The sequence below is a fragment of the Sceloporus undulatus genome, chromosome 4 (genome assembly GCF_019175285.1).
Source record: "Sceloporus undulatus isolate JIND9_A2432 ecotype Alabama chromosome 4, SceUnd_v1.1, whole genome shotgun sequence".
NCBI classification, from domain to species: domain Eukaryota; kingdom Metazoa; phylum Chordata; class Lepidosauria; order Squamata; family Phrynosomatidae; genus Sceloporus; species Sceloporus undulatus.
Genome location: NC_056525.1, coordinates 205,274,392 through 205,302,115, shown reverse-complemented (window position 1 = coordinate 205,302,115; position 27,724 = coordinate 205,274,392). Strand labels below are relative to the sequence as shown.

Below are 27,724 nucleotides of genomic sequence, written 5' to 3'. Positions count from 1 at the left end.
AACAATATAATACTATAATAATAATACTATATTAAAATACTATTATTGTATAAATGGTAATTAGTAATTAATTAATAATTAAATATATAAAAGTATATAGTTATTTATAAAACTAGTAATAATTAATATATTTAATATAATCAATATAATTAATAATTAAATATATTAATTATATATCATATAAATAAGATGATAACAATAACATAATGCTATAATAATTTTTATAGTATTATATAATTATATTAAATAATTACATAATTAATTAGTAATTAATTAATAATTAAATATATACAATTATATAATTAATAATAATAAATATAATTAATATTTAAAAATAAGTAAATATAATACAATTATAATATATACTATAAATAATAAGATGATTATAATAATATAATATATAATAATATATTACTATTAAATATATATATATATATATATAATATATATATATATATATATATTTATTATTATTAATATATTTTATTATTATACTTTAATATATTATCATTATTATTATTTCCTTCAAACACTATAATTATATCCTCTTTGGGCTTTTTTCCTTGAGCAAGTTCGGCCGCGCGCATGCGCGCACGCGTCCCCTTTCCAAGGGCCGTGGTGGCATGTACCGTCCTTCTCGCTTAGGCAACGAGTACGGAGCACAAGTGCGCATGCGCTCCCGTCCTCCTTCTCTTCCCCTCCCCTCCCCTCTCGGCGGCGCGTTCCAAAAGGCTTGGCGCGCGATCTCGCTCTCAAGGTGTAGAAGAGAAGACCGTTACTAGCCCTATGCTTCCACTTCCCTCCCATGGCAGCGTTTTGATAGGCGGATTCCTATCTCCATGGCAACGCGTTGGCTGCTTCTCTCTCTATTCTCCAGGAGGCGGGAAGAAGAGTGGAGCTGCGGCTGCTGGTGCCTCTCTCAGAGGCGCCTCCTCCTCCTCTTTCTCTCCGCCTGAAGCAGGAGGCGACGACACTTCGAAATAAGGAGCAGCAGCGGTCAGCCACGTCGGTTCTCTGGAGAAACAATGCAGCTTGGCATCACTTTTACTGCCATGGCTCCATGCTGTGGAATTCTGGGAATGGTGCCCCAACAAACGACCATACCCAGAATTCCACAGCATGGAGCCATGGCAGTGAGCAGTGATGCCAAGCTGCATTGTTTCTCCAGTCTGTAGAATCATTACATAGAAAGATCTTGTAGCCCCTTTGAGACCTTGGCAGCATGAGCTTTCCTAAGACTTCGGTCCACTTCCTCAGATGCATCTCAGGAAGTAGACCAAAGTCTAGGAAAAAGCTCATGCACCAATTTCTTTCTTTCAGTGAGTCTCAAAGGGGCTACAAGATCTCCCTCTAAGACTGGCACGGCTGTATCTTTGTATTGTTATTATTATTATTATGCTTTATTTATATAGTAGATTTACACAGCGCTCTACATACAAACAATAATGTTTGTGGGGAAGAGGGAGTTGTGTGTCGCCTTGTTGTGTGATAAGCAGCACCTGTCGAAGTTCCCACTTTTTGCACAGCCGTTAAGGAGTTAGGATCTCCCTCCAGTTTTCATCCCTGTTCTTCGTTGTTGTGTTTGTGCGACACGGTCGTTTCCGATTTAGGGGCCCAAAACACACTGGAGGAATAGTCCAGTTTGGGATGATGGCGGCATCAAGGGACATCGTCTGAAAACAATCCCGCTTTTGTGGGATATTACCGGATCTAATCCCTGTTTATTCACAGGATTTGGACGCTTTGCCTCCCGTGTGATAAACTCCTCTAAGTCTTTGGATTCTGCATGTCCATAGTATGGGAAGGATGGCATAGAGCGGAATTGTAGCCGAATCAAGACGAGAGGAAATGTGGAGCTAAAACGCTTTTAACTTCCCCCTTCCAAAAATAAAATAAATCCAGAGACACTTAATGCTAACAAATAAATAAATCAAATTTTACAAAAGGGCATAAAACAGAACTAGAAACCCTGCTACCACAGAAGGTAGTAGTTCATGGAGTTCAAGTTGGTTTCATATTTCACTCACTAATTTCAAAAGGCCTATTATTCTGTGATTCTATGTTTCTATGCAAAGAGCCAGTTCAAACTTATTCAGATGAGCAATCTCTTTGTTTTTTTGCCTGGCAGTCCACTAAACAACAAGGAAGACTGAAAGATAAGAGTCCTATGTACTGGGGGAAACGATGGGATATAAATTAAATGAGAGAAAAGGTGATGTCTGAAAAGAAAGAAGGATATAGCCCTCCCTACTTTGAATTTTAGCCCCATCCCCAACAGAGTAACCCACAGGGAATGACGCCTGTAATAAATCAATACATTCCCTACTTTGAGCCTGTACAGACAGGCCAAAATAAAGCTGTTTATGGTCACTTTGGAGGTATGCTCTTTAAATGATGCATGCGTCCTAAGAGGCCGGAAGCTGTGCCAAAGCCATGCTCCAGTCCTAAGGAGCACAGCTTTGGTGCAGCTTTTGGCTTCTTAGGACACATGCATAACTTAAGCAGCATACCTCCAAAGTGACCCGAAGCAGCTTTATTTTGGCCTGTCTGTATGGGCTCTTTGTTTGCAAACAGAAATACGAAAGGAAATACATATGTACAGAATTGTTAAAAATCTTAAATGAGCTCTCATCAAGGGAAAAGAAAAATGGAAACGTTCCCAGAATTTTACAGAAACATCAAATCCGTTTTTTAAAAGGCCCATTCCAACAAATACTAGAAATTGTTGACATCTATTTCCAAAGGTATGAGGTGGGTAAGCGAGATACATAGAACTGATCCAGCTAAGTTCATTTCTATATGGGTGAATTAGTTCCCCTACTACAGTTGGACTGTGATGAAAATCCAAGGCACTCATGCATAGGAGTGTCTGCAGGGGCAAAATTCCCAGAGCAATCCTATGCTTGATGACTCCATAGTAAACCTCACAAAGTTCAGCATGCCTTATTTTAGGGGAAATGTACTATATGTAGGATTGCAGTGCTAGCAGTTTTCCAATACACAAACAAATTGAAGAAAAATACCTGTTCTGTGAGGATTTATTTTTCTTTCAGTCAAGAGTCCTATTTTTGCTAGCGTTTGTTTCTGCAGTGCTGTATTGTAATAAAGTAATGTGACGAATCAAGACTATCCAGAAATGAGTCCCATTAAATAGGATTTCCAAGTTAGGGCTACAAGGTTAAATTGATTATTCAGTCAAATAAAGGACTGAACATAGTTGTCTACAATATTGTTAAAAGCAGTACATGCAAATGTAATTTTAACAAGAAATAATAATTTGCAGGAACCCTATATGACAAGTGCCATTTGGAGGCCTTTCCTGTACAATACAGGAATGTTTCTACTGAGATGCTGCAGCTGTTTTATTAATAAACAAACAAACAAACAAGCTTCATTTATATACAGCTTCATACCGCCTAAGCAGTGTCTAAGCGGTTTACAACTGTATGCTAATAATCTGAAATACTTTTAATACTGTATGCAAATATCTACGGATTTAAACAATTTCTCAGTCAGATGTTACCTCTTCTAGGTAAATTTAGTGTGGACTGTATGTGATTTATATGATAGAACTATAGTATATAGAATATTTGAAGTGATATATCTCCATGGAAATGTTATTTGTAAGAAAAATCCAGTAAATAAATAACATATTTCCAACTATTTAACCTAAGATTATAGAAATAGATGGAATAAATAGGTGGAAATTTATTTATTCTTTGTTTATTGCATTTATATCCTGCCTTCTCCCAAATGGGATTTATATGGGGAAAGGAACTAGGAAATAATGCTGTGATGATTTAAAGATTCTTCATAATGAAATATTTTGTAACTGCTTGTTTTTATTTTTAGGGTACTGTATGAAAGGAAAAGAATACCTGTCTGTCAAATTCTTTGACTGGAAAACTGAATTTATTGCAAAACTATGGTTCGGCTGACATTGGAACTGATCGTTAAAAACCTCAGTCAGAAGAATCGCAGGGATGAGTCTTTGGCCCAGCACCTGAGAAAAATAACTCATCTCAAGTTATCTAACAAAAATATAGATATAATAGTAAGAATGTTATCATTATCTGACAATGCAACTTTATTTGAATATCCAACTGATACTTGCTTTGATTATATATTATTAGCAAAAGCATAGGAAAGAAATGTATATTTCTCACCATTACGTTAATTATCATGAAATATATTTATGAATTTATAATATTTAGTTTAGTAATATTTAGTTCAGTAAAAGTGATCATATTTAGTTTGGTAAAATTACTCTTGTTTTCAGAAAAACTCTTTCTGTGTTTATGACTGAAAACAATTACCGTAACTTCCAATGTTTATGGATACAGTAGTAGTGAATATCTGCTTTTCCAAGATTTGCTTGAAGTTTGCAAAGAGAAGTATATGAGTCAAAATAACTACATTCTGAAATCATTTACACTTCTAATATATTTACAGACCAAAAATATAGGCTGAAATCCAAAAGATCTAGTTTAGGTATAGATAAGGGCTATCACAAAATGTAGTGCTTATGAAGGTTTTTTTGTTCATTTTTACACAGAGGTAGCTTGCTATGTGACCCAGGAGACAGAAGATCTGTTTGAAAAGCACAGTGTCAGTGCTGTCTTGAGTCCTGGAAATCAGTTGTGCTATTTTTGTATCCCAGCCCAGCTAAATATACATAATTTCATTAATGTATTTACAAATATATTTCCCAGTGATGATAGTGTTAACATTTTCTGAAAGCATAACTGTTCATACAGCGGGGCAGAGACTGTACCTGGAAAATTTTGCATGTTCAGTCCACTGCTCTGAAGTGAACTTAAATAACAGATTTTAATTCTCTCTCTTAGGATGACCTCTCGTTGTGCAAAAACCTTAATGTTCTTTACTTGTATGATAACCAAATTAGACAAATACATAATCTGGACTTCGCTTCAAACCTAAGACACCTCTATCTGCAGAACAATTGCATTACGCGGATTGAAAATCTAGCATCGTTAATAAAACTTCAAAAATTGTAAGTGAAAATATTTTTACAGGTTTTATATGTAAATTGGTGTAAGAAATACAATAATAAATTAAGTATATGAAAGATAGTATGTACCAAAAATGATGAAATGTTGCACAAACTCTATTGTGATTTTAGTTTCATCTTTTATAAATACAATAGCAGAAGCAAGCCATGATAGCATTTTGAGGATCCATTGATTTCAGTGGATAAGTTAAGCACTCTCATTTAAATTTCTGTAGGTTACAGGCATTACTTTTAACCAGATGATGCCTCCAATTAGTAATTGATAGTATTTTAAATATATGTTTTTCTTTCCAGTTTTCAATAACAATGTATATTTTATATTTTTAAAATGTATATAAATTAGTCATTTTGGCCTAAATTGAATGTTCTGCCTGTGGTAGCATCAGGATTTCCATCCTTTCCTTCTGCAGTTTACATAAATACATACATATAGCAAGTTTTAATAAAAACAAACACTCTGCCCTGATATTAAGAGTTCCCAGATCTCAGAACCTTGCTGCTCTTTTTCAGTCCTCAAGTTGAAGGGACGAGGTTTCAGGATAAGAACAGTACGTTGAAAATATTTTTTTAATGTGATATGCAGGCTATTACTGCTGCAAGCTGCTATAAATATTCAAAGAGGGTTGCCTGACCCCTCCCCTCCCTTTCATCTTCCCATCATGGTCAGCACCAGGAATCAGTGAGGGACAGCTAAGCTACCTGTATGCAGTCACTCTCAGGAATCATTTTATGGTACAGTAGACCCTTGTTATACACTGGGGTTTGTTTCCAAGATCCCCCGTGGATAACAAAATCCGTGGATGCTCAAGTCCCATTAAATATAATGACATAGCAAAATGGTGTCCCTTATAAAAAATGGAAAATCAAGGTTTGATATTTGAAATTTATACTTTTTTTAACATTTTCAAACCGTGAATACTTAAATCCGTGTATAAAAAATCATTGTATAAGAAGGGCCGACTGTACTAGAGGATTCTTGCTTTTTCTGTTTTACTGTTAACTTTCCCAAATCTACTCCCACCTTCCCCAGCCTCACCGAAGTTGTTGAAGCAACAGTACAGTTTCTCTTCTTGATCTGAAAGGTACACACATTGCACTATTGTTAACAAAAAGTGCTGCTGTTTCTTCACCTTTATTTGCATTAAAAATTATTTTTCTTTTAATTACTGAATTCTATTTTTTTCTCCTTCTCTGCTCCCCCAATTTGCAGCTAAAAGTCTTTTTCTTTCTCTCTCTCTCATTCTCTTTCTCTTTTTCTTCTGCTGCCTCCTCAGTTCTCTGCTTACATATGTCTTCTTCGCAGTACCATCACTAGGGGGTGCACACTGCACCAGGTGACACCATGGAAGGGTGGTGACAGCCTATGAGCACCCCCAACCTCCCTGCTGTGAGCCATGGCGTGTGGCAGGGGGTGGAGGACCTGGTGTCCCCAGTCCCTGCCCTGCGAGGCTTGATTTCCAAGCCTTGCAAGGCAGGGAGGTGGAGGACCCAGACTCCCCAGTCCCTGCTGTACGAGGCTTGGAAATCAAGCCTCGCAGGGCAGGGAGGGAAAGGGCCTGGCATCCCTAGTCCTTGACCCTGTCTGTGGCTTTACTTTAGAGTAAAGCTGCGCAGAGCAGAGACGGGGAGAGCCCCATGCGTGGCTTTAGTCTAAAGTAAAGCCACGCAGGGCAAGGAGGGAGGGGCCCTTTTGGTTCCCCTGAAGCCCCACCTCCGAAGCCCCGTTCCCCACACTGGGTGAAACCCTGGTGCGGAATGCTGCTGCTTCTTGGTCCTCCCCCAATCCTTTATCTTTTTTTCTCCATCTGTCCCCACTTCTCCTAGGTGCACTTATCCTCTTCTCTTTCCTTTCCTTTTGTATATTTCCAGCTTGCTCTACTTTGCTCTGTCACCAAAGAATACCTTGAAACCATGCAGATTATCAAACGGGAGGAATTTCTTTTAAATTCGAATGAAAAGAAAGTGGGGCCAGAACGCATTCACTTAAAGTCTCTAGTTTAGCGCAATTACATGAATGCGCATTGCATTCGAACTGGCTTACCATTGCCCGAAAATAGCATGCCATTGCCTGAATTTGTGTGTGGCAGTCTATCATGCAATAACGTGAAACCCCATGATTGCGTTCGGACTGACTTCCCATTGCCCGAATTTGCGTGTAGTGGGTTATCACGCAATAACGTTAAACCCCAGGATTGCGTTCAGATTGCCATTGGTTTATATTTCCAATTTCCCTTGTCTGATAAACTCCCATGACTGAGATACATTAGGTTCTCAAGATTTCCATTAAACTTAGTAGTACATTCTACTCAGTAAACCAACATAGCTAGGATTGCTTTGCTGGTCTGTCATCATCTGTGATTACCACCACCATTTCATCTCTGCCTCCTTGCAATTTTTGGTCATTATTGCAATATTAGCATTATTATAATTATGATTATTTTGGAGATAAAGGAGGATTCTGCAACCTACTGTTTAATAAAATATGCTAAGGTGACTAGTGAAGGACACTGGTTAGTGGAAGTAAGCAATTTAAAGTATAGTTTGATAATTCCTTTTTGCTTGGGAACATTTATTTGGTTGAACTATAAGTTCTGTATGCTTTTAAAAGTATTGCCTACTAAAGTATTAAAAAAAGGCCTGGGAGAAATTTGTTGATTTCTCTTCAAAGCAGAATGCATGTATTGTTAAAAGCAGTACATGCAAAGAAGGTCAAAGCATCTTTAGATTTTGTTTCTTCTGTTCAATATCGATCCTGGAAAACATATCCTACATGTTATTATTTTGTCATTTAATAAGACTCAAATATGCTGTTTTGCTTTCAGAAATAGTGGGTCTGTATTTTTATGCAGATTGCAAAACTATGGCTTGCTTTATATTTTTCTCTTTCTAGGTATCTGGGTGGCAATTACATCACTGTAGTGGAAGGCTTAGAGACTTTAGAAGAGCTGAGGGAATTACATGTTGAAAGCCAGCAACTTCCCCTAGGAGAAAAACTTTTATTTGACCCAAGAAGCCTTCATTCATTGGCAGTAAGAATATTAAATATAGATGACATTAGTGATAGATGACTGTTTTCCTTCCCCCCCCCCTTTTTTTTTTAAAAGTTATAAGCACGATTATGGATGTTTTGTTGTTGTTGTGTGCCTTCAAGTTGTTTCCAACATATGGCGACTCTAACGCATACAGTTACTTTATTTCTGTTACTCAAAGATCTCTGCTCCTGTATGACATAGAATCATAGAGTTGGAAGAGATCACAAGTACCATCCAGTACAACCTCCTGCTTTATACATAGGCTTATATATTTGGCTTCTCTGGCATTAAATACAATCTTGAATATCATTTTGTAACAATTTTCTTTCAAATTATGTGATAACTTAAATTTCATACCCTTTGACCTCATTATTTCCCAACTACTTGAATATTATGTCCAAAATTTTGCACTCACTTGTTTTCTTCATATTTTGTATTGGTCCTATTTCTTCAAGGTCAGTTAGTAACACTCTTTTATTATGAAATAGCTATACAAAGGACTAACCATCAGTTTCTGACAAAGTGCCTCAGAATGAGGTGTTGATAAGATTTACAGTTGTGCTGTGCATTGTTATTCATCTTTCTCACTTCATTCACTTGGGCTTATTTTTAAGCAATTGCATATGACTGTAACCTTTGATTTTGCTTTTGTTAATTTATTTTTTTCTTTGCAGAAGTCTTTATCAGTTTTAAATATCAGCAATAATAATATTGATGAACTCAGTGATTTAGCAATTCTGGAGAATATTTCCCACCTCATAGCTGTTGACAACCAGATTCACCATATAAAGGTAATAAAAAAGAGGTGGGGATTGATAAGTAGCAAAGGAATTAAGTAATACTCAGTTTCTCAGTATCTGAAGTTATTTTCTTAGAAACAGATAAAGTTAATGTGTGCGTGAATATAGGATGTCTTTTGAGTGATTCAAAGGGCTAATGTTTCTTTTCACCATGTGATTTACAATATTGTTAATCTTATCTTAATATTTTTCTGAGGGAACTTGACAAATTAATGGAGTATGAGATTATTGGCAATTAATATTTGCCTACCGTATATACTCGACTATAAGTAAACTTCATGTATAAGTCTAGGCCAGGTTTTGGGGCCAAACTTACAAATTCTGAAATGACCTGTGGATAAGTCAATGATAAAATTCAGGGGCATGAAGCAAAGGATTTAAAGGATGAAGCAAAGGAATACAATGCAAAAGAACTTACAAAATTCCAGCAGGCATAACATTTTGTGTTAACACTAAAGGCTGGATAGATGAGAAAATAAGGGGGGAGTGTCATTGCTTCCAGGACTGATACGCTTTTGCCTTTCACCAGGGGATGGTTCCTCTTTAAGTAGGAGTTAAAATACAGTACCTACATTGACCTGTGGATAAGTCGACTTAGGGTTTTTTAAGTCTATTTTTGACTAAAATTTCTAGACTTATACATGAGTATATACAGTACAGTGCACCTGTGTCATACGCAGGTGCACCATATGCAGCTTTCAGCTTATGCTGAAAGCCGTGTGGCAAACAGTTAATAGCGTGCATGCTGCATTGCATGCACAACCCCATTAGTTTCAGTGGGGCTCAAGCACACGCAGAACTTGCCTTACGCAATGGGGTCCGGAAAAGATCCCCGCGTAATGCAAGGGCGCACTGTATATCTGCCCAATGGCATTGTATATTTAAGCATAAAAAACATAAGAATTTGGAGTGTAACATTTGCAGGCAAGAAAATAAAAAGCAGGTGACTAACAAGTACAGCTGTAACTCTCTTTCTCACTGTTTCCTCTTCTCGATTGCTATAGGTACAACAATTCAAGTATATGTTGTGATTCAGAACACTGAGTAACATTTTAAAAGATCCAAAGAACAATGAGGTTTTCATCAGTCAGCATAATAAAGATAAACAAGCTGTCAGTTGAGCCTCTTTGAGGAGGGCATTTCACAAACAGTTTGCCACCACCAAAAAGCTATCCACAGTAGCCACTCATTTCATATGTTATCTCTAAGAGCAGAAAGAACATGTCTCCAAATATCTGTTGTTGGGGAACAACAGTGTGAGAGAGCTGTAGACCTCGTGTTTTCCTTGTGGCTTTCCTTTGCCATCCAGTTGGCCAACATGGACTAAGTGCTGTACTAAATGGGCAGTCTTTGTGTGATCTGAATTACTTCATTTGCTGCCTACTGTCCTGACAGAAACACTGTGCAGCAGATGAAACAGGTACATGACATGACCAGTATCTAGTGTGCTGGAAAAGCCACTTTGCTTATTGCTTGGCTCTTCAGTTAGGATGATGAATAATGGGCAAATGCCTTTTGGCATAACTTTTTATGGGGAAAGCATACTGAATTGGAGGGCATTAGAAGGCAGGGCTTCACGGGGAAAGTTTCCCCAAGAGGCAGTGTTCTATGGGGCCAAGCTTCTTCCCCAGCCATTGCTTGTAGGTTCAGGTTGTTAAGACTGACACTTTAATATATCTATAGCAGTACAAATCCTGTTTATTTCAGAACTGTTTGAGCTGGTTCAGTGTTCTGAAGATATAGTTGTAAATCTTTAATTTATTCAACCTTTGGCCATTATTGATTATGACAACAAGATATCAAAAAGATGAATTCCTTCACTTCACAATTCAGTCAGGAACAAGAGAAAAAATATAGATTTCTTGAAACAGATAATGACAGACCGTCAAAGTGATGATAAATTGCTGTCTACAGCTATAGTTAGGGCACTTCAGCTAGACACGGCCAATAAAAATTGGAGCATACTGGTCAAATGCAGGTTCTTAAATGACTATCATTAATTGGGAAGAGGGCTACAATCAGTACTACAGATGTCATCTGAGGCTTTCACTGCCACCACCCCCCAGTGTCTCTAGAATATAATTTGCTCTTTAGTATTTTGTAGCAGACCTCTAAGTGAAAGCATGACATGATCATTTATCAAATAGAAACTGCCCCCAAAAAGTGTCTAGTCCCTTTGGTACAGCTTATTGAAAGGGTGTAAAATGAAAGCACTTTATTAGAGACAGGAAGGCAATGAACAACTAGAGCGTATCCAAGAGGTGATCATATTTCAGCATGGGATTAGTACATTCTTAGATAAACATACACTGTTGTGAGCATGTTCTGGATCATTTATCAACTGAGTACTAGTCAACAAAAATTACAAAATTCTGTGGGTGCCTTCATGAAAGTTTGTCTGTATACTTTTCAGGGTTCCAGTAAAAAATATATATATTGTTTGGAATTTCCAAAATCCAGTTTGTGTCATATAAGAGCAGAGCTCTTTGCAAAATAGAAATAAATTTACTTATTAATTAAAGGAAACGCAAAGTGCAAATGCTTACATTTAAAATAAATAGAACTACAGTTGGCCTTCCATTTTTGCAGGGATCTGTTTCGGACCCTCCCATGAAAACAGAGACTTACCAATATTCAAAACCCATAGGCTTGAATGGAGTGCATGCCCACAAGCTTGCGCAGGTTGCACACCATGGAGACGCACCCCATTGAAAATAGCTCACTCCACTGTGAATATTGCAGCCCACGGGCCTCAAGTCCACAAGAAAGGAGGGACGGCTGTATAGATAAATTTAGTTATAATATTTGGATAAATAAGTAAAAGTAATGATGCACCTTTATCTGGTATTTTAGGACCTGGAGCTTGTTCTAGGTGTATGGACCAAGCTTTGCAAAGTAGAGCTGAATGGGAATCCTGTTTGCCACAAACCCAAGTTCCGAGACCGGGTCATACTACAGTCAAAATCTCTTGGTAAAATAATTGTATTGTCAGAATACAATTTCCTTTACAAAAAAATGCTTATAATATGAATATATTGGTGTTACATCATACAAATAATATTTATTGTTTCAGAAAACCATCCCTTACCAGAGTATCTTGATTATATACGTCCACAAGAGTTATCAGTTCACATGGAGTATGTGTGTGTGTGTGTGTTTTAATTGTATGCTGTATACACAAAGTATAGTTCCTATGGTGCATGGCCCACTCATGCATATGGGTAAAATTCCTTCCCAGCCTATCAGCCATGCATAGTGATCAGTAATGAAAATTGGGGGTCCCATGGAGATGTCAGGGATGGTAATGGTCAAAGCTACATGTACCTCCATAGTGAACCAGGGAAAGAAAAGCCTGCCATTAACTCCAAGAAGAATCCAGTGCTGTCAAAGTCCCTGGATGACTCTCATTTGGGAGGTTTTTGGGACACCTATCTTGCCACCAAAAAGGGACACAAGGAATAAGCTACCTCCTTTCCCACACATGGTGGCACAAATGCAACCCTGGTAAATAGGGACCTGGGTTTATGCTGGCACAAGGTCATCCACAGGCTAGTTCTCTTGGCTTGAATATATATAAATAGAAAGCAAGAGAAAGATAATGTATCTCCAGCTTTCTATTAGAAACAAAACCCAAAGGATTAATTCCAGAATCCATCATCTACAAAATGAAGGGCTCCATCCATTTGTAGAGGAAACAGGGACCCAACAGTACCTCTCTGCTGAAGCTAAACCATTTAGAAAGGCAGACTTTATTATTTCCTCTTTCCTCCAGTGACAGTGATCAGTGAGCTTCCCAACCCTCCAAAGAGATTTAAGGGGCCTCCAAGTTGCAGAGAGAATTGGCCAGAGGGGAAAAAAACCTGATCATGGGTCGAGATCAACTCGAGGGCAGTTAACAACAACAAAACCCTTTACCTGCAGGATCATCCTGTTTCCCAATTCTATTACTTGCAACTCTGAAGCTTGCTCAAGATCAAAATACATAATCAAGTCTTCAAAACAAAGGCTAAATTAGCACATACAAACAAGACTAAGATGAAAAATAAGAAATTTAGCAAGAGTATAAAAGTATATTAAAAAAATTAATGAAACTCACTAAAATAAATTGATCTTGAAAGTGAGCAGTAATGGAGCTAGGCAAAATCCTTTAGGAGGCTATTCCACATCAAACATGCTCCTATGTTTCTGATTAAAGATATGAAAACTCCCTCAGAATGGGCAGGCAAACAAACGAAAAATCCTGTCCCATCCCACTCCCTACAGCCCATGGGGAAAATGCTTTTTCCCAATTTTATCCAGAATTTCACATTTCTTGTTTCTGATGAACAATGAAGTTCGTAGGCAAGTTCATATAGGGAGGGGGCAATATTGATGCCTTCATGTATAGTCATTGGTGACTGCAGAGTTCTGCTGACATGACTACTCCATCTGTCTGTAGAATGGAGGCCAAGGTGTTTGCATTGTCACTCTCTCCCCCTTGATAGCATTGCTAGATTCCCCAGAGCACTGGCAGAGCAGCACTAATGGGTTTAGCAAGGTTCACATCGCTGAAGCAAGGAGATGAAGTGTTCTCTTGTGATAAAAAAATAACGATTGTTTAAAAATAAATATGCTACTTTTAAGACTATTTATAATTAATAGAAATAATACAATCTAATACCATGCTGGAAGGCAGAACAGCAAATAGATTACTATTATCAGTAAATTGGATCATCTGACTCTAAATTTGGTTGCTAGAAATTTTGGTTTTAGAATGTAATGTATCTGTATTTAAATGCATAGATAATGCTTCATTCTTATTTTACTGGACCCTGTGTAGCAAACAATATTTTGTTTAAGACTGAGTTGAAGACAGGTTTACAAGTTTCCAATTGAATTTCCAATTGTATTTTGTATTCTTTTCTTGTTCATTGTCTCATCCTCGTCCCATCCTTTCCTCTGCCATGCAATAACCATATTCCTGTTATGTTGTTTCATCCTATACCCAATGCACTGTGGAAGTTAGATCAAACACAGATCTCGTATTGTACTAGAGTTTGATCAAGGAAACAATAAAATGTAACAGCATTGATGGTGAAACAGCAATGCCTGTGGAGTCAAAGGCTTCTCTATGGCATTCCTAAGAATGCCAGAGCTGTGCAAACAACTGGATAATGCAGAGTAAACCTAACTTTTATTGATTTAGATATTACAAAACTTTCCCCTCAGAATTCCTTGATGGAAAAGAAATAAAAGAATTGGAGAGACAATTCCTGATGAACTGGAAAGCATCAAGAGATGCCAGAAAGAAAAACAGGACAGAAACCGTGACAAATGAGCATTCATCATATTCACATTTTGGTAAACACATTATATTTTCATGATTGTTTACAGGTTCAGTATCAAGAGAACATGTTTGAGACAAAAGATGTCAGTAGAAAATTAACAAAATCCATACCATTTTGAAGATTATCGCTGTGGTGTATATATATATATATATAGTATTTTGGTGTGCTAAAAATTGCTTTCCAATAATACAAAAGAAACACAGACAACTTCAAATAATCTTCAAAATAATTTTTATTAGCATATTTATAACTATAATGAAAATTTAGGTAGTTTTATTGTGTCCCATTGAACAGTGTTCCCATGGCTGGAATGTTGCAAATTCAGCTAATGTATGAATATGGTTTTAGTACAGTTTTCATGAACTACTAATTTGTATGAATTTCTACAATTTAGTTGTGAAAAAACCCGCAAGTAATATGGAATATGTTTTCTGCCTTTTCTGGTAATACTAATTGGATAATGTTCTCAGGAACCTGGACCTGCTTTTTTAATAATGTACATTCATATACTGTCAGTAATTTTGTAAAGTTAAATTTCCACAATAGCTAGTTATTCCACAATTTCTGGATATTTCCTTATCTACTTTGGGATAGTTTTCTGAATAATAAATGCTTCCTATATCTTTGCATTCTCCAGATGATAATGAGTCAGAACATACCCATTTTCCTGTTTACTACTTCCCAATGGCTAAAGAAAAACGAAAATTTGGTGTTATGACTGATGTCGATAGATCTGCTCACAATGAAGAATCCCAACCAACAACCTATGAAGAAGACAGAGTTGCTGAAAACATCAGGTATGTTACCTTTCAAACATCTTTCATGACTGCTCTTAGTGAATTATTATTTTTTGAGGTTTAGAAATATGCTTTTTAGCAAGTTGACAGCCTCTTTAAAGTTCATAGAGATTTAGCAAACCAATTTCCAAAAGAAGATTTTAAAATCTTCCAGTATATCTTCCAGTATAGGAATGGAAAGAATATTCATAATTATTTGTTGAAAAAAAAGTTCCCAGCAGTGGGAAACCCTTTGGGAAGAATAATAAACAAGCAAGAATTTTGTGCAATTGTTTTCCTGCTTATTAAAACATCCCAAAGTATTGTGGGGGGGAACTTTTTTTGCACAAAAATCACTGCAGGATGTTTGATTACAGAGAGAATACTGAATAGGAATATTTGTTTGCTCCTGCAGTGGGAAGAAATCTACTATAGAAGTCACAGATTTATATCCTTGTTGCATTGTATAGAGTATAAATGTTTATCATCATTTAGGTAAAACTAGATGAGAGTCATGTTATTCTGATGATGTGAGTGTGAGGGAGCTCTCACCTCTTTTACTATTCCAGAGCATGCTCATGCTAACCTTTCTCCATGGAATTTTAATTTCACACTTGGTATTTGGCAAGAAAAACTCTAGGAGAATGATTTGGATTAAGGAACAGGAGAATGAGAAATGGTTAATCCTGCTGGCTCATGTGCCAATTTCTTTATTTATTTAGTCTCAAAGGTGCTACGAGATCTCTCTACATACTGATTCTACAGACTAACACGGCTATATCTTTTAATTCTGGCTGTTCTCCAGTCCCAGTTGTTTCTCTAGAAATAGTATTCCTAAATTGAAAAGGGCTGATTCGGTGATGTCAACATGTATCTGTATGTAATCTGCAATTTGGTCATTCAGTTTTTTTCTTTACCACTAGCATATTGATGTATGCAGTACGTGCAATGAAATAGTATGTGGAAACATGCAGCTAATATTTTATTATCAGAAAATAAAACCAACTAGAACAGTTATACTTTGCTATTAAGTGGCTATAAAGCTTTATACATGTTATATGTATATGGGGCACGCTAGATGAAAAGCAGGAAACCTGTGTACATCTGTTTGACTTCGTGAAAGTCATGAGAAGCTTCCAGTTTCAGCAGAAAATTATAAGCAGTGAGGGTGCTTAACACTTTTCCTAAAGTAACAATAAAAGATATGAGGGTCCATATATGCTATAAGTAACTTGCAGGACAAAACTCTTGGACAAAAGATGGCTGAATAAGTACATGCAGTGTGCACCTGTGTCTCCTAACCATGTAGTGTACTGTTCTGGATAGTTTTTTCAAAAGACAACTGGGATATAGAAAAATTATTATTGTTATTATTACTCATAAATGATAGCCTGTATGCTGTATTCCATGTGCATCCAATATTCCATGGATGTTTCAGGTATACAACAGTAATGTAAACGTCAAATACCCATGGAATCAAATCAAGATGGATAATGTGTAGTTAATTCAGTGATGGAAAGATGAGTTGGAAGTATTTGGGAAATGGTTTAAAAAATTGTTTCTTGAGCATTGAGAATCCCTGATAAGGAAAATCTTGGACTGACAAAAAATTTCAAAGTGTGGGACTTCTTTTGTGCAAAATTTACACATGGTTTGTTTTGCAAGGAAACAGCATTTTGCCCTTTTTCTTTCTCAGACAATGCTTCTTTTTCCCTGCACAAAAAAAAACAAAGGTAAATTTGCACATAGTAATTCCCCAACTACAACAATGTTCACATTAGAAACAGTATTTTCTGCACAGAAAATAGCATTTATCCACAGAATTATTATTTTCTGTGGTTTCCTGCACACACAATGTTGTTTTCGATGAAGAAAAAAAGTCCATGTGCACATTTAGCACATAATTAGTTTCAAACTGTGAATAGTTGATTTCTTGGAGTGGGACAGTGTGGAAAATGTCATGAGTACACAGTACAATATGAAAGCCCATCAAAAAGGTATAAAGCTTAAGTGGAAAATGCATGCACCAGAGACAGCTAAGACGGAAAATACCATAGAATCATAGAGTTGGAAGAGACCACAAGGGCCATCCAGTCCAACCCCCTGCCATGCAGGAAATCCCAATCAAAGCATCCCTGACAGATGGCCATCCGGCCTCTGCTTAAAGACCTCCAAGGAGGGAGATTTCACCACTCTCCAAGGGAGTGTGTTCCACTGTCCAACAGCCCTTACTGTCAGGAAGTTCCTAATAATGTTGAGGTGGAATCTCTTTTCCTGTAGCTTGCATCCATTGTCTCTTTTTTGTGTCATGTCTTTTTAGATTGTAAGACTGAGGGTAGGGAACCATCTAATTAAAAATAATAATTGTAAGCTGCTCTGATAGTCTTTAGGGCTGAAGAGTGGGGTATAAATACCATAAATAAATAAATAATTGTTCCAGGTCCTGTTCTCTGGAGCAGCAGAAAACAAGCTTGTTCCCTCCTCAATATGACATCCCTTCAAATATTTAAACAGGGCTATCATATCATCTCTTAACCTTCTCTTCTCCAGGCTAAACATCCCCAGCTCCCTAAGTCGTTCCTCATAGGGCATGGTTTCCATACCCTTCACCATTTTATTTTATTTATTTATTTTGATCGCCCTCCTTTGGACACACTCCAGTTTCTCAACATACTTTTTTAATTGTGGTGCCCAGAACTGGACACAGTATTCCAGGTGGGGCCTGACCAAAGCAGAATAGAGTGGCACTATTACTTCTTTTGATATAGACACTATACTTTTATTGATGCAGCCTAAAATTGAATTGACTTTTTTAGCTGCCGCATCACACTGTTGACTCATGTTCAACTTGTGGTCTACATGGACTCCTAGATCCCTTTCACATGTAGTCTCGTTCAGGCAAGTGTTCCTCCATCCTATATCTGTGCATTTCATTCTTCCTCCCTAAGTGCAGTACCTTATATTTCTCTATGTTGACTTTCATTTTGTTAGCTTTGGCCCAGCTTTCTAGTCTATTCAGGTTGTTTTGAATTTTGATCCTGTCCTCTGGGGTATTAGCTATTCCTCCTAATTTGGTGTCATCTGCAAATTTGATGAGTATGCCCCCAATTCTGTCATCCAAGTCATTAATAAAGATGTTGAATAGCACTGGGCCCAGGACAGAACCCTGTGGGACCCCACTGGTCACTTCTCTCCGGGATGAAAAGGAGCCATTGTAGAGCCCCCTTTGGGTTCGGCCGGTCAACCAATTACTAATCCATGTAACAGTTACCTTGCCTTACTGAAATCAAGATATACTATATCGATAGCATTCCCTTCATCTACCAAGCTGGTAATTTGATCAAAGAAAGAGATAAGATTTGTCTGGCATGACTTGTTTCTCTGAACCCCATGTTGACTTTTTGTTATTATGGGATTGCCTTATAAATGTTCACAGACTCTCTGTTTAATGATCTGCTCCAGAATCTTTCCTAGTACTGATGTCAGACTAACTGGACGATAATTGTTGGGATCCTCTTTTTACCCTTTTTGAAGATGGGGACAACGTTTGCCCTCCTCCAGTCTTCTGGGACTTCTCCTTCCAGGAGTTCTCAAAGATTATTGCCAATGGCTCCGATATTACATTTGCCAGTTCTTTTAATATGCTTGGATGTAGTTCATCTGGTCTTGGACACTTATATTCATTTAGCTCAGGGATAGGCAACCGTTTTGAGCCGGGGGCCGGGTTGCTGTCCCTCAGACAACTGGGGGACCGAAGCCGGGGGGTGGAGCTTCCACCCTCCGGGGCGGAGCCACATGCTGGGGCGGAGCTTCCACCCTCTGGGGCAGAGCTTCCACCCTCTGGGGGTGGAGCCACATACTGGGGGCAGAGCTTCCACCGAAGCCCTGCAAGGAGAAGGAGGCGTGTGCCTGGCCTCTCCTCCTCGGTCCCTTCCTTCGGCCGAAGCCCAAAAATAAATAATTAAATAATTTTTTAAAAAATTAAATAAAAAATAAGATGGGAACATATACAATATTTAAAATTAAGAACAAGAACAAGTAAAGTTAAATAAACAAACTTTATTCGGTATTAAATAACAGTGTATTATAAGCATAATATTAACAATATTTGCAAGCATAGAAGCTACCAGAAGGCAAGGCCGCAAAACAGGGAAAATGCATGCACATTGTCTCAAACCACAAAGGAGCAAGCCAGCCCATGTGGAGGGATTTTGCAAAGAGAATACCAAGGGATAAGCATAATAATAACAATATTTGCAAGCATGGAAGCTACCAGAAGGCCACAAAACAGGAAAAATGCATGCACACTGTCTCAACCCAGAAAGGCACACGTAGGTGTAGCTTCCGATAACCTCCCTCCCCCAATGAACCAACCTCTCGCGTGGCAGTGGCTCTGGCTCTCGGTGTGTGTGTCTCTCTCTCTGCCTCCTCCTCCTTTTCCCGCTTTTCCATTTATAGGGCGGAGGGCAGAGCCAGGAGGGTGGAGGGCGGAGCCAGGAGGGAGGAGGGCAGAGCCAGAAGGGAGGAGGGTGGCGCCCATTGGGAGGCCCAGTGTAGCCCTTGAAGCCCTCAAACAGGGCTCCAGCGAGCGCACCAGGCCTCCTAGAGGCCCGCTGCAGCCCCCGTAGCCCTGTTGGAGGGTTCCAGGGGCCGCACTGGGCCTCCCAACGGGCGCCACCATTTTGTTCTTCAAAATGGCGGTGAAGTCTCACGCGACCTTTCCCATCATGCGAGACTTTGCCGCCATTTTGAAGAACAAAATGGCGCCTGGAGCGGCGGCAATCAGCGGCAGGAGCGAGCAGGGGCCGGTCCTGCCACCTCCGCGGGCCGGATCAAGCCCGCGGGCCGGGGGTTGCCAACCCCTGATTTAGCTTAAAAAGGTATTCCTGTACTATCTCTTTGCCTATTCTGTGCAGAAATTCCCCTATTCTGTCCTCTGCTCCATTATTCTCAAATTGAGCATCTTTTTCCTTTTCTGAGAACACAGAGGCAAAGAAGGTGTTGAGTAATTCTGCATTTTCTCTGTCCCCTTTTAGCATTTTGCCATCTTCTCCATGCAGTGGCCCTACCATTTCCTTTTTCTTTCTTTTGCTGCAGACATATAAGAAAAACCCTTTTTATTGTTCTTAACCTGTCTAGCAAGCCTGAGTTCATTCTGCGCTTTAGCTTTTCTGACTTTACCCCTACACAGGCTAGCTATATGTTTGAATTTCCCTTTGGTGATTTCCCCGTTTTTCCATTTCTTATACATATTCCGTTTAAAAGTTAGCTCAGTTGAAAGTTCCTTAGTCATCCATCCTGGTTTCTTAAGACACCTCCCATTTTTCTTCCTTACTGGAACTGTTTGAAATTGTGCTCCCATCCATCCTGAGCTCCCTTCTCTTTTAATATTCCTGACCATGGGATCACCTCCAGTATTTCTCTGAGTTCAGCTCTCCTAAAGTCTAGAATGCATGTCTGACTATGCCTAGCTTCTCCTTTCCATTGTATAACAAATTCCAGGAGAACATGGTCACTTCCACCTAATGATCCCACCACTTGCACCCCATTAACCAAGTCAACCTTGTTGGTTAGGATCAGATCTAAAATAGCTGACCCCTTTGTTGCTTCTTCCAAATGGTTCTCGGTGGCACCATCTGCAGAACCAGTTGTTTACATCTGCTATTTTCCCCTCCTTTCCTGGACTATGCCCTTCAACTGCCAGAAGAAATGAGATGACAACTTGTGCATCCATTTCTTTCAGCTTCCTACCAAGAGCCTCGTAATCTCTTCTGATGTTCTGAAGGCTGTGTCTTGCAGTATCATTGGTTCCCACATGGACCAAAAGGAAGGGGTATTGGTCAGTTTGCTTGACCTGTCTTGTCAGCCTGTCACATCATGGATCTTTGCCCCAGGGAGACAACACACCTCTCGAGACATCTTGTCAGGCCTGCAAATCACTGCTTCTGTACCCCTCAGCAAGGAGTCCCCTACTACGACCACACGCCTCCTACGAGGCTTAGCAGCAGCTGTTCCCTCTGGTAGAACTCTCAGGCTCCCCTGCTCTGTCCTTGAAGTCTGACCATGCTGCTCTTCCTCATCCTCCTTGATAAAGGAAAGAGCTTCAAATCGATTCTCTAGCTGCAAGCTCCCAGAACAATCCCTTGTTGGCCTAGTTCTCTGTGTAACATTTCTCCAGCTGTCTGCCTCCTGTGTATGTGAAGTGACCTCCTCCTCCCCAGCAACTTCCTCTGTGTGGTCCCTGTCCAAGACCGTTTGTTTCGTTCTATCCTGGAAATCCTCTTGCTCCCTAATATGATGAAATGTAGTTACTCTGGACTCCAGCTGCTGGACTTTCTCCTCCAAGAGTGTTACCAACTTGCACTTGGTGCATGTGAAGTTCTCAACATTTGTAGGCAAGAAGATAAACATCCCACAAACAGAACTTTCCAGGTTTGTATGGGGGGGGGGGCCAAAAAAACAAGAATAAAGTGGAAAGTGATGAAAGATCTAAAAGACAGGGGAGGATTCGGCATTCCAGACTTAAAACAGTATTATTATGCTTGTGCTTTCATTTGGATCATAGATTGGATTACACTCAAAGATTAAAAAAATATTAAATTTGGAGGGGTTCAACAAAATATTTGGCTGGCATGGATATTTATGGTATAAAAGAATAATTGCTAACAAAGAATTTGAAAATCATGTAATTAGGAAATCGTTATTATTGGTATGGAGTAAAATTAAAAACAAATTTTATAGAGAGTTACCTGCCTGGGTCTCCCCACAGAAGGCATGGAAAATAGACATAGTGACAAATACAGGAGCGCCACAAAGATACTCAGAATTACTCAATTGGGCTGGTCAAATACCAAAAATTAGAACTGTAGCAGAACTTGAAGCAAAGAGTTATAAATGTTCATGGTTCCCATATAGGCAACTTAAAAAAAGATTCAAAACTGATATGAAGACGGAAGGTATTACAAATTTCGAAAATGAATTAGATAAAATCATCTTTAAATTAAACAAATCCAAAATATCTAAATTAGAATCATAGAATCATAGAGTTGGAAGCTTGAGAGGAAACCCATCAGTATAACCATAATTCAGGTTTCTGCTGCAACCACAGAGGCAGAAGAGAAAATTGAAAGATTATATGCTAGAGTCCCAGAGGAGATTGATCACACACCAAAACAGGACATGTTGGTAACCATAACAATTGAAATGCAAAAGCAGGAAACAGAATAGATTCACTACTGAAAATGGGAAAAATACTAGTGCCTGAACTAATGTTTCCAATATTGGTAGAGGAATGGAAGCAAATAGTAATGATAGATGAGGAAGTTCCTGACCTTACTGACAATTTACAAATAAATAAACAGATACAGATAATAGTCACATAGGAGTTCTTAAAGAATTCAGATGTGAAATTGTCAATCTTCTCTCTATAAATAATCATTCTAAGCTGCCTTCATTTTCATGCCAGGAGAAAAGTACCATATAAATAAAAACATGCTCCTGAAATAAGCTTCTTTGTCTGAGAATTTGAATGTGACCATCATAGCATGAACCTTTAAAAAGTGGGGGAGGGAGTCCAGGAAAGCTTAATATCTGTTCTGAGTAAATTGATAGAAAATAATATTAAAGACAAAATTGTCAAGCATACAGAATAAGACATTCTGATAAAGAATCAGCATAGCTTCTGAAAAGGTATGTCCTGTCTCATGTTTAGAGTTTTTTGAAACACAATGGCAGGACTGATGAGATAGATATTGTTTATTTGGACTTCCAAAAAGCCTTTGACAGATTTTTTCACTAAAGACTCCTGAGCATACTTAGCAATCATGGGATAAAAAGAAGCTGCGTGGATTGAAAACTAGGTAAAAGAACAGGACTATAAGGATGTCACCAATGTAGTCCCCAGGGATTTGTATTGGGACTAGTGCTTTTTAACTTGTTCACTGGTGTCCAAGAGTTAAGGCTGATCAAGCAGGTGGTCAGGTTTGCAAATTTTATAAAATTACTTAGCATGGGTTATTCATGGACAAAGCACTGTGCAGTCTACAGGCCACCACTTATGATGAAAACAAAAGTGGATTGTAAAGAGTTCTATAATGAGCTCACCAAACTTGAGGAACGGACATTAAAATGGCAAATTGCTGTAAGGGAAGGTAAAGTGTTATATATTAGGTCAACAAAACTCAACTTCACATATGAGCTGATGGGATCAGAGCTTGCAGCAACAGACCAAAAAAGGAATCTTTGGGTTTTGATAGAAACTTCAGTAATAATGTCAGTCTGCAGTATATACTTCAATAAAAAAAGGGAGGGAGAAATAACTGAAAATAAAACTGCCAATATTTTATGCTCCTGGTTTGATGACATCTGGAACACAGTATACAGTTCTGTCACCATGCCCAAAAAAGAATATTGTAGACACGTTACAACACTTCATCAAGAAAATGGACAACTTTTCATACTTTGGGATTTTTTTGTAAAAGGGGGGGGGCAGAAAACAATGTCTTATGTGAGAAACATATAGTTTTCTGCAAAAAGAGGGTTTTGCTTTTTTATTTTTTTGCAAAAAGTCCAATATTACAAAAAAAAAGCCAACAGGTGCGCAAAATATTTTGTAGTCTTCTGCTTTATAAATAGTACATTTGAAATTATTTGCTGTTTCATGAAAGAAAAAAGCAAAGAAAAGATTTAAATCCCTCCAAGAAGACCTGGATTGGATTAGGACTGTAGTAGTAAGGTAGTACAACCATTGTAAAGTCCAACCATTCTTCTTTATCCCTTGCCATTTTCCCAAATGAAATTACACTCAACCCTACATATTTGCAGATTTGATTATTCACGGATTTGATTAATATGTTTTCTCTAGGAATATGTAGGTCCTCCAGTGCAACTCTGTGGTCAACTTTAAAAGTTGCACTGAAAGACCTAGAGATACCTAGAGACAATACTTTATTAGGCATTTGTAGCTCCTCCAATGCAGTTCTGTGGTCAGTGTCTGTTGGACATCCACCACAGAGTTGCACTGGAGGACTAGAGATTACTAGAGAGATGTCCTCTCAGGTAAAAACGTGTTTTTGCGGTTTTTCCATATTCATGGGGGTCTTGTGCCCCTAACCCTAGCAAATATGGAGGGACAAGTGTACTATCCTGAAGGTGTTAGCTCCATTGTTAGCAGTATTTTACCTGTATTTTCCCACGCGGACTGAAGTCTATGAAGTGAGAAGTCTTTGAAGAGAAGTAAGTTAAGAACAAAGAATTGAATGCCAAGCACCACTTTCTAAATAACTAATGTTAGTTCATGCCCACTTGTGACAGGGTCCCTTCCTGTTTTTTAAATGCCTTGTCTGGGCCTATAACAGTGGGAAGGGGAAAATCTGGCAAAAATATCCCCTTGAGATCGTTTGGAAGAATTTAGGGATAATGAGATTTGATCAGGAATTTTTTAAAAAACTGACTCCTGGATGCCACAAAAATACTACTTATGGGTTGCACTTTGCCCACCTGTGTCTTAAAGTGTCAGTTAATTTATTAGAATGACTGGAAGATAGCTAGATAGTGAAAATTAAAATAAATGGGAATTTTATTTATGTAGAATAGAGATATATCTATGTAGATGACATGTAGTTGTTTTTCATTTTTACTTCCACTGTCTTTCTCCTACTAGCTAGAGCATATTAAACAATTAACTATTATGGCTGGATTCTTTATCTACATACCTTGTAAATTCAAACAAAAACCCACCAAATAGTGATACCTTTATTGGCCAACCAAAATGCACAATACACTTGTTGCAAGCTTTCAAAGCTGCACTGGAGACTTCTTGAGGAATCCATTGTCCTCTGCCTACAAAGAGGCCTGTGGCCTCACAGGAATGCAGACATATTGGATCGCAAAAGAGGAGTCCTGGTTGATATCCAAATATACTTTAAATTTCTTGGACTTTGGAAATCTCCCTATTGTCACATGGCCAGAGGAGGAGGGGCCAGCCTGGTAAAAAATACCCTCCCTATACCATCTTAATTAAGGACAGAAACAACAAAATGCAGGCATGTTACTAACATCTCCATTTTTTCCTGTTTGGTATGTAACACCTTGCCTGATGAAGAAGCCAGTGGAGCTTCGAAAGCTTGCAGCAAGTATATTGTGCATTTTGGTTGGCCAATAAAGTTATCACTGGTGGGTTTTTGTTTGAATTTACTAAATGGCCAACACAGCTACCTCTGCATACACACCTTGTAGCAGGAACGTAGCCAAGGGGGGGGGTTCTTGGGGTCCGGACCCCCCTTCCATTAGAAAAATGAATGGTGTGTGCTGCTGCGCCGCCGCACCCAAGCCCCATTATAATGGTGCCACTTAGTCTGGACCCCCCCCCTTTCTAAAATCCTAGCTACGTCCCTGCTTGTAGTGAACCTTATTGAACTCCGTGGCACTTAAAGAGGCCTGTATAGGAGTGCAATCTAACATTCTGTTTCAAATACATAGTGTCATTTTTGAAACTTATGATAACCGAACCATCACTTTTTTTTCTTTCAGTCTTTCACTGTATATCACTGTATTTCTGTGATGGTTATGTACCTTATTTAATACTTAGCACACATACTAGGAAATAGGACTTCCTGCAGCAGTGGATCTTTTGATTAAATACGCATTGGATAATACTATTAATGATATATAGTGGGCCCTTGGTATTCACTGTGTTTTGGTTCCGGGATCCCGTGTGGATACCAAAATCAGTGGATGCTCAGGTCCCATTAAATACAATGGTGTAGCAAAATGGTGGCCCTTTTATAAAATGTCAAAATCAAGGATTGCTTTTTGGATATATGTTTTGGAATATTTTCAAACTGTGGATGGTCGAATTTGTAAACAAAGAATACAGTGGATACGAGCTGTACTGTTGTGTGTGTGTGTGTGTTTACATAAACACCACTGTGTATATCTCATACAGTCCTATGCTAGTCTACTCAGAAGTACATCCTACAGATTTCAATAAGATGTACTATCCAGTAAATGTATATTCTTTGCAGATTTCGTGTATTTCTAGAAGTAAAGGCATACTTGTTAAAGGTGATCCAGACATGTGTTAAGATACATACATACATACATACATATGTGTGTGTGTGCATTTATCTTAACACATATCTGGATTGCTTTTAACAAGTATGCATTTAAGTATAGAATATAAATCCATGGTAACAGGTGATATTCAGTATTATTATTGTAGCAAAAGTATTTTTACTTAAATATTTAAAGGTTTGTTTTATAATTTTCATTGCAGCAATTTAACCTTGAAGAATTCTCAACGTATACAGAAAGATCTGTTTGAACCTCATCTCCTTAGACAAATGCCTCTGTAAGCAGGCACTGGAAAGACATTATTTTTTTGTGTTGTCAATGAACAAATGAGTACATCAGAGCCTACTAGGAAGAAACAGTTGGAAAAGCTTTATATTCAGGTGCAGAACACAAAATATTACCAGTATTTTTATTACAAGCATAGCAAATTTTCATAATACAAAATCATTATTTTGTTTAATAGTTCCGATGTATTTATATAACTGAGGATTTTTTTAAAGTTTCAAATAAGGTGTGTAGACTTATTTATGAGTAAAGATTTGATACCACAATCCCCATCTCATTTAAGTCACTGGTGAACCCTGCATTTTATCCACAGACAGGCTGTATACACTAAATAGTGAACATATCCTCTATGTACCAATACTTACAAAACAATTATGACACCATCCCCCAAAAAGAGGGAGGTATTCACATTGGAGGCTGAGCAGAGGAGCTTGAAGAAGCACAAAAATATTAGCGGGGGGGGGGGGGGAAGCTTTGGAGGCAACAACAGTCCCATGAAGACGAAGCCTGGTCAGCAAGCACAGAATGCTGACTGCAGAGGGGGAAAAAGAAAGCATCCTGGAAAAATGCACACAACATAGGTGGCTCCCTTAAGAAAAAAAGATATACTGTGGCTTCAAACAGATAAGCCAACCCCCCCCCCAAAAAAAACCAGCTTTGGGGGTGTGGCATTTAGATAGCACACGGCCTCAAAGTGGCTGGAAACTGTGCTATAGCCATGCTAACGGAAGAGAACAGCTGGACTGAAAAAAAGCTGAAAGAAACCACTCCTTCTGGGAAAATGCACACTTTCAACCCTGCATATAAATGTCCCAATGCAAGACCGGTCCCAAAGGAGCTCTCTATCCTAACCCTAACCGTAAAGTGGCATATGAATGCACAGGTGCAGGTGCGCATTTAAAAAGGATGCAGTTGGGGCGGCAATGGAAAAAAGGGAAAATGTGACAGCTCCAATGTCTATAAGTACAACATATACAAACCAGACAGTCCAAGGTGGAGCATGGGGTGAATGGGGCACGTAGGGGGGAATGATTGTGTATTGCCAGTGTTTTGCTGGGCACACCTCTGCTCTCAGTGGAGGGTCACAGGTGTGACTGTATGATCAAAGGGGGTGGCCATGCAATGGGATGACATCTAGGCAGCAGGCAGTTGCCAGTGGTATGTTTCTGCAACAGTGTGCATGGATGGGGGGGGGGGTTAAAAAATACCCAGCAGCACGGCTTGATGCTGCACCATGTGGTCATGGCATGCTCATGCGGGCTGCCTTGGGAGCAGGCGGTATGGTCAGTGGGGTCTTGGCCTGCTTTTGGAAACAGCTTTAGGACACTCTTGCCCGTGTGCTTGACCCTTGGATCTTATGGGTCCTGTGTCTATGGACTATTATCAGAATTTTTTGTAT

General features: G+C 38.6%; 1 protein-coding gene across 2 annotated transcripts; it reads left to right on the top strand.

Annotated features, from left to right (window-relative positions):
* Window positions 1-701: 701 nt before the first annotated feature.
* PPP1R42 (protein phosphatase 1 regulatory subunit 42) lies at window positions 702-26,723 on the top strand. 2 transcript variants are annotated; one of them, XM_042461459.1, is made up of 9 exons: window positions 702-757; window positions 3,853-4,054; window positions 4,848-5,014; window positions 7,923-8,061; window positions 8,739-8,855; window positions 11,718-11,835; window positions 14,073-14,204; window positions 14,829-14,988; window positions 26,243-26,723. In XM_042461459.1, the coding sequence occupies exons 2-9, from the start codon at window positions 3,926-3,928 to the stop codon at window positions 26,319-26,321; spliced, it is 1,041 nt and encodes a 346-aa protein (XP_042317393.1). In that variant the 5' UTR covers window positions 702-757; window positions 3,853-3,925; the 3' UTR covers window positions 26,322-26,723. The 2 variants fall into 2 exon arrangements, with proteins under 2 accessions (XP_042317393.1, XP_042317392.1); XM_042461458.1 differs by lacking the exon at window positions 702-757 and adding an exon at window positions 766-996.
* Window positions 26,724-27,724: the final 1,001 nt, after the last annotated feature.